Genomic DNA, 14,517 nt, shown 5'->3' on the forward strand with positions numbered 1-14,517 from the left:
GATCATCAGCCCACTAGAGAATGTTTTATTATTATTATTATTATTATTATTTTTGTGGTTTGGATAAGATAATCCAAATCTATAAGTCTGCCATCCACTGAGCAGTCTCAGTTGAACTTAACATTTTATTGTTCAGCGTAAAACTCCCAAATTGATTTGAATTGTGTCGGTCTACCCTGCCCGGGGTTTGTTTCCTGCCTTGCGCCCTGTGTTGGCTGGGATTGGCTCCAGCAGATCCCCGTGACCCTGTAGTTAGGCTATAGCGGGTTGGATAATGGATGGATATGTCAGTCTAGCCGTGTCATGCCTATGATGGCTGTGGCACGGTCCTTGTCCCTTGACTTGATTATTCTCGTCCCATTGTGCCCGTGCTGCTCTTTTGTTTCTGCCGTAGTTGATATTTTGTTGCTGCACTCTGCCAGTTTATGCTGCTCTTTGTTGTACTCTTCTTTACTTTTTAAGGCTTCTGAAGATAGAGCTTACTGTGAAAGTTACCATGTTAAAAAGAATTCATTGATTGATTGGTTAATAAATACATGAATTGCTTAACCAGTTGCTTAGTTAATGTTAGTTGGCGTAATGGGGTATGGGAGCATGCGCTGAGGGCACCCACCACACAACGAGCCACCTGGATTGGGACCCAAGTGCAGCGGGTGACACCTCAGCACCACACTGAAGACTGTGAGGTTTTTTGACAGTGGCTGGAGTGCCAATCCTGCCACCAACCTCCAAGTTTTCCCTGTAAGTTAGAGGACCCGCTTGCAGAATGGATGCAGGTTAACGTCATACTCAGGGTGAATCAATTGCAGGTTAAGGATCTCACTCAAGGGCCCACCGGAGCGGAGTCACTTCTGGCATTTGTGAGATTCAAACTGGCAACCTTCCAATTGCCGGCGCAGATCCCCAGCCTCAGAGCCACCACTCTGCCCGTTGGTGTAAGGTTTTGAGGTTTTATACATTTGCAAACCTTCCTGAAAAGACGTCTTGGGTTATTGAGCTTAGATTGACGATGGGCAGAAAAGGCAAATGTATCCATTTAAACGTAAATCCACAACACAATAAAGTGTGCAAAAAGTGAAAGGGTCTCAATACTTTCTGAACGCTGTGTTTGTTATTTAGGTATGCTGAGCATTTTTTTTCGATTGTACGCAGACACTTATTCCACTGATGCCTCAAATTTAAATGGCCTCTTTTAACGAAACATTTTGATGTGTTGTCTTTAGTCCATCCCTACAGCTTGCATTATTTGTTAAGGCACATCAAAGGAGATGATGGGCACAGATTAAAAGACATTAAAACCTCTCGATCCGGGGGTTCTCTCCATTTCCATGTAAATGAGACACTCTTAGTCGCCATCGCCCACTCCAGTAAAATCGCCTGCTGACACCCAAAGCAGAGGTGGTGAAGCATCTGCAGTGCATTCACGTGTCCAGATGCTCCTCTGCTCTGCTCCCGTCTACCGCTTCTTCAAACACCTCCTCAGTTTTGGGTTAGTTTTACCCCTCAAAACATATTCATGTAACGGAAACCTCAGTAACATTAATATGACCTTGCTAAGAAACTTGGGCTCCCGCCACTCATGTTGTTTCAGGTTGACAGGAGGGAAGATGAAGCATTGGAAGAAGCCATGTCTGCTTTTGTGAATTTAGTGAAATGGGGGCTGTAATGGCAGGCAGTATGGTCGCAGAGTGGTCATCCAGTGGGCCTCAGCATTGCCTGTCTGGAATATGTATGTTCTCCCTGTGTCTGCCATCCTGAGGACATGTAGGCTAAGTTAACTGGTGACGCTAACATGGCCGTATAGAAAATGTGAGAGTGGGTGTGAAGGTGAGTGTGACTAGTGATAGACAGACTGGCACCACTGTACTGCTCCAAGCTGGCATGATTATACTACACGCTAGCAATCCCCACAGGGGCAGCAAAAATAAAGAAAAGGAAATGATCTGAAAATAAAAGTGACCAACACTGCGTTCTTACTAGCCACAGTTAAAAATACAGAATGCATCAATAGAAATGAATGGAACAATGGAAAATAAATGATCAAAAACTAGCCAGGGTACCTGTCACAGACAGATAATAAAAAAATATCTGGTGTCTCTTGCCCTAGGTGCCCTCACTCAGCACATTTCTTATATATTTGATTGTGTAAACGTCTCTTAACCAGCACTCCTGTAAAGCCTACGTCTTTCATTATGAGCCTGGTCTTAAATGTTCCATCATTGAAGGTGACTCTCTTGGTGTGGCTCATGCACCGTTGCTCCCCCTTGTGCGTCACACACTTGCACTTCCTCTTTCATCACGTCACCAAAGCCAAATTGACCAGAGATATTTTTTCACGCCAACCATTAGCAATGCTTTTACAAATCCCATTCCAAATGGCATATAAAAGAGACCTAGCAACCGGACAGACACACAGATACACAGACACTTGTCCTTTTATTAAGGTGGATAAGATGATTTTTCTCTGTTGCACGTGTACTGCATTAATGTGTGCAGTGCACTATCTATTGGAATTTATTTTGTAATACATATAGTAATAATATGCATTGCATTTGTCATTCCAACAGATGGTGCATCATAAATGTTAGTAGTAATGCAAACCTGTGACATGCTATCTTTTAGAATAACAAGTGCAATGTGTGTGTCTCTGTTATATGCCATTTAGCATGGGATTCATAAATGCAGTGCTAATGTTTATAATGTGCCATCTGTTGGAATGATAAAATGCAATTTTTTTTTTATTACTACATGCATTACAATATAAATTCCAAACATTAGTGTTGAACACTGCAACAGAGAGTAACGGACAGACGTCTCACACATCTTAATAAAAGAAAATGTGTCTAATTATCTGTGTGTCTGTCCAGTTGCCGTGTCTCTGTTATGTGCCACATGAACAAGGCTAATGTTTATAATGCACCATCTGTTAGAATGAAAAATACAATTCATTTTATTATTACATTCATTACCAAATGGATTCCAAAAGATGGCACTCTGTTAACGCTGACGTCTTCATCGATTACTTAGATTTCAACCCATCTTAGTGGGGTAGCACAGCTAACTAATTACATTTTGAACACACTTAAAATCACAGATCACTGAAATCATTGGAATGAAGGACTGCGGTGCATGTGGCCCTCCAGGATGGGGTTGGCCCCCCTCTATCTTGCACCCTTTTTGTAAAGATGAATATTTAGTCCGTTTGAAACTCAAAGTACATAAGCAGGTGAATCCAAATGCCTATTAAGCTCATCCTTTGTTGGGCCTGAATTGAGAAGTGATGAAGGCTAAGTGTTGTCACCATGGAATTAACTGTCACTTTTTTTATTTTATTTTAAATCATATTCTGTGGGGGGAAGAAAGTGTAATTATTGTTTTCTATTGAGATAAAACATTAAACATGAAATAAATGAACACTTGAATTTCCAGTTGTAAATGCTCTTCCATCCAACCCATTAAACTCATTTATTGCTTTGTTTTTAATAATCTAATTATGAGCCCAGCTAATCAGGTCTTTACAATAAAATCATTTAGCTCCTCGTGCTCTTCATACAGAAAAACGCCTCTTGGGTAACAGCCAAGGACAGAAAATGGAGTTTGAGCTCTGTGCTTCTCTGCATTTCCGTTTTTTGCTGGATTTCAGTTGAGGTTCAGATGAATGGGGGTCCTGAGGCAGTGTGGCCTAGTGGTGAAGGCTTTGGACTTTGTACTTTAAACCCTGAAGATGTGGGTTCTAATCCTGCTACTGGCACCATGTGAGTGACCATGAGCAAGTCACTTCACCTGCCCGTGCTCCAGTTGGATTAAACAAAAGAAATGAAACCAATAATACCTCAAATGTTGTACGTTTCCTTGTTAGAAGCCGTCAGCTGAAATTAACAAGTAAGCATTTAGGAAGTACTGCTGCCCCTCAGACTCCATGCCGTACTGTTAAAAAGTACCCTCCTTTTTAAGTTGGTGTGTGGCACCCCATTCAGGATTAGTTCCAGCCTTGCACCTGATGCTATTGGGATAGGCTCTGTGACCCTGAAATATGCCTTCCTGATTTTCTAAACTTGCTTCTTGTTGACAAAGAATCAACAATAGAAAATTGGAAAAATGTTGCCTGGTCTGAGGAGTTTCGATTTCTGCTGCGACATTCGGATGGTCAGGTCAGCAACGTGAAAGCATGGATCCTTTCTGCCTTGTATCAACGGTTCAGGCTGGTGGTGTAATGGTGTGGGGGATTCTTTCTATTACACTTTGGCCCCTTAGTACCGACTGGGCATTTTTTAAATGGCCGTGTCCATCTCTTTATGACCATAGTGTACACATCTTCTGATGGCCACTCTCAGCAGGATAACACGCCACGTCACAAAGCTCACTGGACTCAAATGGCCTCCACAGTCACCAGATCTCAATCCAGTAGAGCCCCTTTGGGATGTGGTTGAACGTGAGATTCACATCAAGACAACAAATCTGCAGCAACTGTGTGATGCGGTCATGTCAATACGGACCAGAACTCAAGAGGAATGTTTCCAGCACCTTGTTGAATAAACAGCATGAAGAATTAGAGCAGTTCTGAAGGCTAATGGGGGTCCAACCCAGTACTAGCAAGGTGTACCTAATAAAGTAGCCAGTGAGTGTACATTCCAGTAGATGGTGCACTGCAGACGTCAACACTGAGGTCTTTTTGTGGATTACCTAAATTTGAACTTGTCATAGATGGGCAGCACAGCTAGTTCACCTTAATAAAAGGGTAAGTGTGTATCTGTGTGTCCGTTGCTATGTCTCTGTCATTCCAACAGATGGTACATCAGAAACATTAGCACTGCTTTTAAGAATTCCATACCAAGAAGTATATAGCAGAGACATATACAGATTTGTATTAATGGATTGTATTACTGCAAGTGTTTGTAAGGCACCATCCGTTGGAATGACAAAGGCAATGTATTTTATTACAATCTGCATTACAAAATACATTCTGATAGATGGTTCACTGTAATCGTTAATACGTTAATCTTACATTGATTAGTTAGATTTCAGTTCATCTTAGAAAAGTAGCACAGCTAGTTCACCTTACTAAAAGCACAAGTGTCTGTATTTGTGTGTCTGCCCTGTTGCTATGTCTCTGTCATTCCAACAGAAGGTGCATCACAAGCATTAACACTGTTTTTAAAAGTCCCACAGCAAATGTCATATAACAGAAACATATACATTGCATATGTCATTCCAACAGATGGTGCATTACAAACATTTGTATTAATTTAATACTGCAAATACACCATCTGTTGGAATGACAGATGCAATGCATTTTATTACTACAGTACATACATTACAAAATACATTCTGATAGATGATGCACTGCAAGTGTTAACACTGAGGACTACCATGATTACAGCTCATACTTAATACTGTTTATAGCCAGTTATTTATATTTAAAGTATTGAATCTGCTATTTAAGACTTTGGTAATTCACATGCTTGATGAATTGATGACTTCAAGTGTTAAATGTGGACGAATCTCATTCTCCGTAAAGCAGTCCATCCGCTCTGTTAGTCTGTTAGGCAGCTTACACAAGGTGGCACTGTGACATCCACTGGGAAAAGTGTAAGTGGCCTGCTATAGAAACGCTTACTAAAGACGATCAGCAATTACTGGAAAGATGAATGCAGTATTTTAATTCTAGGGTAATAAAAGTGTATCTCCGCTATGTATGATTTTATATTTTACTACAGTAGCTGCCCTCTCAACCCTTGTGGCCGGCGATATTACTTTCGGCGCGGTGGGCTGTCAGCCGCCAATTGCGTTCTTCAGTTGTAACCCTGCTAGTGTGCCTGACAGGGAGGCCCCTGGGAAAATACAATTGCTTCCTGCAGTTGAGACCTGTGTTTGTTTATTTATTTATAAAAAGAAATGAAAAATAGCATAGAAAACCTTTTAGGCAAGATCCATTTGGCTTTCAAGCGTAGCTGTCGGAAAAAGACAGATCAGCTCTGTGGGCACCTGACATGCCGCTTGGAAAGAAGAAAAGAAATATGAAATGTATATCATAGATAAACATCATGAGAAGAGCATGCAGTAACTGAGCACGTGCAGCTCTGACTGCTGGATGTTCTCCGGGCAGACAGGCCACCAAAACCTGATGGTTACTGTAAGCCGTGCTGTTGTTTTACTGGAAGCAAAAATAAATAAAGAATAAAATGAACTCTTGTGAAGGGTGGGTCACCAACGCCCTGTGTCCTTGAGCTTGATCAAGTGGGTTCAATGATGGACCAATGAAATGTATTAAGTTGTGGATCTGAGTCACCTGACTCACCAAGCTGGGGTTCAATCAGACAGCTAGTGTAATCTCCAGAGATAAGATGTAGGTGTCCAGAGGAACAACTGGGATGCCACATGGTTGACCCCATTTAATTCAAAGCAACAAAAAACAGGTGCACAGTACGACAAGAATAAAAGCAGGCACTTAAAGGCCATCTCAGAGCCTCACTCGGCTATCATAACTGATACTCTCTGAGCAGGTCAGGTTGGGAGCTCCATCGTGTAGCAGACTCGAGTCCAAATGAGACGGCTCCTTCTGTGGATGTCCATTCTTATAAGGCTCCGAAAGGAAGGGGTTGAGCCTTCTCTGGGTGACGGGGGCAGACAGGTCATGTGGCCTAATTGGTCGTCTTCTCGGAGCTGTGGAGGGAAGAGACAAAGCAGCGGCAGGACCACCTCTCGTTCTGGAGTAGTATTGCAGCCATGAAGGTGATCCTCAGGCACGCATGCGTGACGATAGATAGATAGATATGAAAGGCACTTTATAATAGATGGATAGATTTGAAAGGCACTATATGAAAGATCGATAGAAAGGCACTGTATGATAGATAGATAGTGAAGGCACTTTATAATAGACAGGCAGATAGATAAATGTGAAAGGCACTATATGATTGATCGATAGATAGATAGTGAAAGGCACTTTATAATAGACGGACAAATATATAGACAGATACATGTGAAAGGCACTATATAATAGGTAGATGTACTTTTAGAGGTACCATATACTGTAACAGATATCACAGTTTCACAAACTTACCATTTCTTTTGGGGTAGATTTGAGCAGCTTGTGCCATATGCTCACATTCAACATTTTAATATTTTATGGTAACTCTTTAAATCTCTAGCAACATACTGAGAATATAATGAATGCAGTCTTTTTCAGTTCAGTATTTTGGCACAATCCCGTTATCTGTTTTTTTTTATTGAAGTGCACTTTACTGAGCGTGTGTTTTTGTTCTTTTCTTTGTTTGTTTCACATTAAATGTATATTTCTAGTTCCACTGATGTAATCCTGCTCGAGCCTTGGAGTCCATTTACCTGTCCCATCTACGGTGCAGGAGATGAGCCGTAACACCCCATTGTGACATATGGCAGACTTACACTGCTAGCCCTGGTATTTATTCCTGGGCAGGGTGGTGTGGTAATTGTGTTTTGTGCCCATGAGCTCACTCATGGGCTGGTCTTTTATCTTTGGCTATGTGACATCACCATACAATGGAGAAACTTTACTAAAACCATCTGGACCTCTAAGTGACTTTGGAGGGAATTTTCTTCAGCTATACAGCAGGATGTGTGCTTGTTTAAATTACTTTGTTAATCATCATTTAAGGAACCAACCCCAGACTGGATACACACACACACACACAAACAAGTAACTTCCATTTAGAGTAGCTGATTAATCCACCTGGCATTTCCTTTGTGAATGAGAGGGGATTATGGCAGCCCATCCAGTGTTCCTCCCTGCCTTGCACCCAATCCTTCTGTAATGCCATTGTCTAGGGCTGCTTCTTAAAGTACATTTCAGTGCTGCTGGGATAGGCTCAAGTCCTCTGTGACCCTGAATTACATTAAATTAAATACATTTCCCCTTGGGATTAATAAAGTATCTATCTATCTATCTATCTATCTATCTATCTATCTATCTATCTATCTATCTATCTATCTATCTATCTATCTATCTATCTATCTATCTATCTATCTATCTATCTATCTATCTGAGTGTGAGGATATTATATCTATAACCATGTCTACCGTATATCTATAGCTGTTGTCACACAAATGAATCAAAGACATCATGAAGGTTTGAGGCAGCCACCCGTATGTTGTTCCAAGGCTGCAAAATAGGCTTTAAATTAGAACAGTGATGTTCACAGATGCGAGTCCAAAACAGAACTGAGGGTATGTCAGTAAAGATGGTGTCTCTATTAGGCAGCACAGGAAGTGATGTCATTGGAGGCACCGAAACAGGAAGTCACGCCATTATCGGTAGCGGAGCCGGGAGTGATGTCATCATCGGGTGCCAGAAGTGGAAGTGATGTCATCAGAGGCGGGGATTTCCCGAGAAAAGTCTGCAAGGAACTGAGACAGTCAGCACACCCTGCCGCCCCCTGATCTGGGGAACAATTATTATTACCCGGGCCCTTTAGCTGCCTACTACTCGCACGTGTGTGACACTGTATACATATCCACAGTCATTTTATTTATATAGTGCCTAACCACGGCACCACCCGCTATTAAAATAATATGTCTATATCGTGAGCTAGAGTGATTGTTAAAAATCCACTTTTATACCTCAGGAGCTTGCTGATGTTGCTTTAGCCACAATTTGATTTGAGGTCTCTGCAGCAATGCCAACTACAGTGCCACCCATTGTAATCCTCCACTGTATTTTAAATTTAATAAAAGGCATCATTTTAGCGTTTTCAATTAAATAGAAACTGAACCCCCACAATCCACACTGATGCAAAATAAACTTTGTGTGTTGCTACGCAACCTGGCATCCCATTCACCCTGACTTAAGTGCCCAAATGGCTCGACTGTCAGATGCCTCCTTTTTTTCCACAAGCAGTTTTTTTCCCCCCTGCTTTTATTAGACTTGCACTGCTGGTGTTATCTCTTAATGCAGCATTATAAAGAGCCTGAGAGACACACCTGCGATTCGGTAAGAAGGTAGAGCCGCGCTGCGAGTGAGCCTCGGCCGGCAGGGGATCATCGAGCCTGAAGAGCCATCAATCTTCACCTCAGATGGGTCCTGCTCCTTAAACAAATTGCCCGTATCTTGTTTACTTTCACTAAGCTTCTGTTCTTTCGAAGACCTTCTGCCGCATAAATGGAACTTCTTTGGCCTGACACTGTAGCCCACTGGTGCCAGTGCTCTGCACTATGGATTTGACTTGCTCCCCTGCAACTTCCTCCACCAAGAGAAATAACCGTAATAGAAAATGAAAAGTTTTATGGATGGGGCTGTGCGTCTATGAAAAGAAAGTGCATTCTAACCACGCTGTTTTATTTATTTATTTTCTGCAATGCTCAAAAAACCGATGAGTTACGGCAAGTCAGCTGTAGTGTGAGCAACTGACAGGCAGCAGTTGTGCCTAAAATGTCTGCTTGACGGTTTGGCCCTCCTCTTACCAAACTCTTCTTATCTGAGAAATGATAACCAGTAATTGAGGGCTGCTGAACAACATGCAGCCACGTAGAGTGCCAGCTATCCGAGGGGGGTCGTTTATGAAAGTTAAGAGGCACTCTTGAGGGTACTGATCCCTCCGTCGGTCATAGAGGTATGGTAATAATGATGGAGCACTGATGAAGAGATGTTAGTAAAGGCTTAGGGGGCATGCTGAGAGAGTCCAGGGTCTTTTAAGTTGTTTTATTTTTCTTTTGTTCTGTGGGTGGGGCTCCAGGAGGCAGGACAACCAAGATGTCACTTTTACATTCTGCTGATGAGGTGGCTTCCCTCAAGTTGTCATTCGTAAGAATTTGCCTTTCTTTTGATGTTCTGTATTTTGTAGATTTTGCTTCTGTTTTTATGTTATTATTAGTTTATTTGGTGTGACTTACAACATTTGAAATATGATTATTTCCTTTTCTTTTGTGTTTCCAATTGGAGCACAGTTAGGTGAAGTGATGGTCCCACAGTGGTGTCAGTAGTGGAATTTAACCTTACAGCATGAGGACTTGAAGTCCAAAGCCTTAGCCATTATTCCACATTTGCACTTTTGGGACTTGCACATTCCCAAAGATAAACGGGTTAGTTATTTGCCAAATATAATCCACTAATTTTTGTTTTGTTTTGTTTTTGTTTTGTCTTTGCAGTCCATTCGAGAAGTGACCGGCTATGTTCTGGTAGCTCTTAACCAGTTTGAATACTTACCCCTGGAGAACTTGCGCATCATTCGTGGGACCAAACTTTACGAAGATCGCTACTCTTTATCCATCTTCCTCAACTACCGGAAGGAAGGAAACTTTGGGCTACGAGAATTGGGGCTGAAGAATCTTACAGGTAAGTCTTTTATCGTTCCTGTCATCCTGTATTTTTTATTAAGGTCATTATTGTCACCTGTAGAGAGTGCACTGAAATTCTCACTTGCCTGTGCCACGTGATGTGTCACCACTCTCTGATGCCGTTAATCAGCAATGCTATTATGGATACAAAGATTAACATGGGGGGTTGTCACCGTTTTTGTTTTTTACTGTCACTGTTCAGGTGTGATGAATTCTGGTATATCTTTTGTATCATCTCAAAAATGCTCCAGCATAAGCTTATAAATGGTACAGTTATTAGGGTTATTATTGTCATGTAGATAGATAGATACTTTATTAATCCCAGGGGGAAATTCACATACTCCAGCAGCAGCATACTGATAAAGAACAATATTAAAGAGTGATAAATATGCAGGTAAAACGGACAATAACTTTGTATAATGTTAACGTTTACCCCCCTGGGTGGAATTGAATAGTCGCATAGTGTGGGGTCTCCTCAGTCTGTAAATGGAGCAGGAAGCTGCTCCTCTGTCTGGAAATTATCCTGTTCAGTGGATGCAGTGGATTCTCCATGATTGACAGGAGCCTGCTCAGAGCCCGTTGCTCTGCCACAAGCTGCCCAGCTCCGTACCTACAATAGAGCCTGCCTTCCTCACCAGTTTGTCCAGGTGTGAGGCGTCCCTTTTCTTTAAGCTGCCTCCCCAGCACACCACCGCATAGAAGAGGGCGCTCGCCACAACTGTCTGATAGAACATCTGCAGCATCTTATTGCAGATGTTGAAGGATGCCAGCCTTCTAAGGAAGTATAGTCGGCTCTGTCCTCTCTTACACAGAGCATCAGTATTGGCAGTCCAGTTTGTCATCCAGCTGCACTCCCAGGTATTTATAGGTCTGTACCCTCTGCACAGTCACCTCTGATAATCATGGGGTCCATGAAGGGCCTGGTCCTCCTAAAATCCACCACCAACTCCTTGGTTTTGCTGGTGTTCAGTTGTAGGTAGTCTGAGTCGCACCATTTAACAAAGTCCTTGATTAGGTTCCTATACTCCTCCTCCTGCCCACTCCTGATGAAGCCCACAATAGCAGTGTCGTCAGTGAACTTTTACACGTGGCAGGACTCCAAGTTGTATTGGAAGTCCGATGTATTTTGGCTGAACAGGACCGGAGAATGTCCAGTCCCCTGCAGCGCTCCTGTGTTGCTGACCACAATGTCAGACCTGCAGTTCCCGAGACACACATACTGAGGTCTGCCTGTAAGATAGTCCACGATCCATGCCACCAGGTATGAATCTACTGCCATCTCTGTCAGCTTGTCCCTAAGGATCAGAGGTTGGATGGTGTTTAAGGCGCTAGAGAAGTCCAGAAACATAATTCTTACAGCACCACTGCCTCTGTCCAAGTGGGAGAGGGATGGGTGTAGCATGTAGATGATGGCATCCTCCGCTCCCACCTTCTCCTGGTATGTGAACTGCAGAGGGTTGAGGGCGTGGCGGACCTGTGGTCTCAGGTGGTGAAGTAGCAGCTGCTGCATGGTCTTCATCACATGTGATGTCAAGGCGACAGGCTGGAAGTCATTCAGCTCACCAGGACGTGATACCTTTGGGACTGTGTAGAGTACTGTGATATTCAAATGTGTATTTTTTTGATTTTAGTTTTCAGGATTCTATTTTTGAGGTTTAATTTTTGTCTTGGTACTATTAGGTCAGTTACGATTTTAAAAAGTTCACATGAAGCATTTTGGATGTGTCTGTCACGGTAATCTCTAATGAACATATTCCCGGGGAGCAAACGCCCCCTGCTGGATACATTGGTGTTTTATGAAAAACATTGTTTTGTTTTAAGAATGTAAATACATAGAAATGCCAATTAAAGGAAATCAATCAATCGGTGCCATGGCAAACGTATTGCATTGCGCCAGCTTCTGTCCGTGAGATGGTAACCACGTCATTTTCAAAATTTTTTTTGCCTTTTTTGATTTACCCTCATACAGTATATTTGAGTATATTGTGACCACTGCCGCTGTTTTTCAATGGGAAAATAAAACACACTCTTACACCTCCACTTTGCAGGAGCAGCTGCAGGCTTGCTGGTTTGCTGTGCGATGAGCTCCTCGCGAAGGGCTTCAAACATTTAAAAGGCCGAGCCGCAGCCATCCTGAGTTCTGTTTAATGAGGAGTTTCTAAAGAGTGGCTACGTCCCCCTGTGGTAGCAGTTGCAATATGCTATCCTTCAGTGGATAAACAACATCCTTAAAACCTTTAGTGTAGTTGGCTTTATTCCTTAGTAGCGTTAGGTTTTGTTACAACTTTGTTTTTGTTTGTCACCTTGTTCTTCTGTTCTTGGTTACCATCATTTTTGTTCCTTTGGTTTAGAGCTCTGCTTGTCCTGAACAACAGAGATGAGCAAACCCTGCTGCATTCATTTTCCCTCGAGTTCGGCAAAAGCATAGAAATGTTCTGGAATTTTGACAAACTTGGCAAAATGCATTGGAGTCAATGGGGCAGCAGATGGAGAAACTGAACTAGTTTTCAGTGGACTATAATGGAGCAGTGGTCTTTTTAAGTGTTACTGAGGGCTAGGGAGGCATCTGCAAACTATGCTGGACAGGCTATTGTGGTAAAAAATGTGACCTGAGCTGTGTGGCACAAGTGGTAACTCTCTGCCTCTTTCTAACTAACTAACTATCTAACTATCATGTGCAAAACCTGTGATGGAAGGGACCCTCGTGATATACTTAGAGGAGGTGTCTCTGTCACTACGCATTCTGTGCCACATGTGCATGTATTTGTCAGAAGATACTCATACATGCACAATGTAGACCAGACAGACCTGTGCTAGGTGGAGTACTCGTACCGTACACATGCGTGAAAGTCCTGCATGTGCACATCACTAATTGGGCAGTTAGTGCATTCTGGGTAGTGAGATCCCCATCCAACACAGGCTGCTGCAGGTCTGTAACGTCACGCCGACCTCTCAAAGCATCACAGAGTGGAAAACAGAGGGCCAGAGTATGACAGTGGCGTTCAAGCCCAGTTAAGTTGGCCTAGTGGTGAGGATTTCCTTCTCTGTTCACCTGCTAATCAAAGAATGGCGCCCTAGCAATGCTGATTTGATGCTAATCTAACACTGTTTCAGTTACTGACAAATCAATGCCACCTGGTAAAGCCGTTTAGTGAAGCGTTTTTGAGGCCTAATTCACCAGTTTTGTGTTTCTAGTTCACAATACACAGGTCTTTAAAATTTGCCCTTTGGACGTGTTATTCTTCAGTTTTTGTTTCCAGTTTAGTTAGTTTAGAATAGATAAGCGTAATTACTCCCAATGGGAAATTTTGATGCAAACCTCAGCAGAAACATGAAAAAAAGGATATGTACTCATAGGACAAATAACACAATCAATCAATCAATGAATAATGCATATGGCAAAATAAACTTAAGTTTGCAAAATATATGTAAAGAGTAACGACATGCAGTTTGAGAATTCGGGAAGATGCATTGTATTGGGTGACAGCAGCAAGGCAGAAAAGACCAGCAGAGGCGCATCTTAGCACACTGTGGTGGAATGAGCCTGTGGATAAAAGGCTCCAGGAGAGCGCCTCCTGCTGGGGATGGCATCCAGTTGTTGCCACCATCCCCTTTTCAACAACAGCTTCCAGGGGGTCTAGGGTTTATTCTGTGATGGAGCAGGATGTCCTGGTAAGTTTGTTCAACACATTTTGTGTCTACACTCTGCACTTTACTATCCACAATGAAATGATTAGGCCTGATCTGAGCCACTCATGGGCTTTTAAGACACTGAATTTATTTATTTATTTATTACCTTCTCTTCATTTTATTTTGCAAGATTTCAGTATTTGTGTGCGTTTCTATGCAGAAGTGCAATTTTGTGTGAATCACTTTTATTGTATGCAAATATTGACTTACATTGCAATGGATTTTAATGAGCAATTATTTTTTGGGTTCATTAAATTATTCAGAGTCTGAGTCAGCAGCAATTTACTGCATTTATGCTTTGATACCAAATTAAAAGTCTATAATATTAAAAGGTTACACAAAATAATAGGAAGAGTAAGCATCATTATTTCTGTAAAACATAATATTCCTTAAACCAGATCTGTATGCTGAGAGGGGATGGCCTGGTGGTGTGGTGATTAACATCTCTTGCTTTTGAGTTCAGGTGCTTCAGTTTTCCTCCTGCACGTTAGTCTTGTGGAGGTTTAGTGATGCTTATTA

At 42.1% G+C, this 14,517-nt stretch overlaps 1 protein-coding gene across 6 annotated transcripts in view; it reads left to right on the top strand.

Annotated features, from left to right (window-relative positions):
- LOC120530767 (receptor tyrosine-protein kinase erbB-4-like) overlaps positions 1–14,517 on the top strand; it is a 799,040-nt gene that overhangs the window by 443,066 nt on the left and 341,457 nt on the right. For all 6 annotated transcript variants that reach the window (XM_039755347.1, XM_039755351.1, XM_039755348.1 and 3 more), the window contains exon 3: positions 10,120–10,306. In XM_039755347.1, the coding sequence (XP_039611281.1) occupies positions 10,120–10,306 (187 nt within the window). The remainder of the gene's footprint in view (positions 1–10,119; positions 10,307–14,517) is intronic.

Source organism: Polypterus senegalus, chromosome 6 (genome assembly GCF_016835505.1).
Source record: "Polypterus senegalus isolate Bchr_013 chromosome 6, ASM1683550v1, whole genome shotgun sequence".
Taxonomy (NCBI): domain Eukaryota; kingdom Metazoa; phylum Chordata; class Cladistia; order Polypteriformes; family Polypteridae; genus Polypterus; species Polypterus senegalus.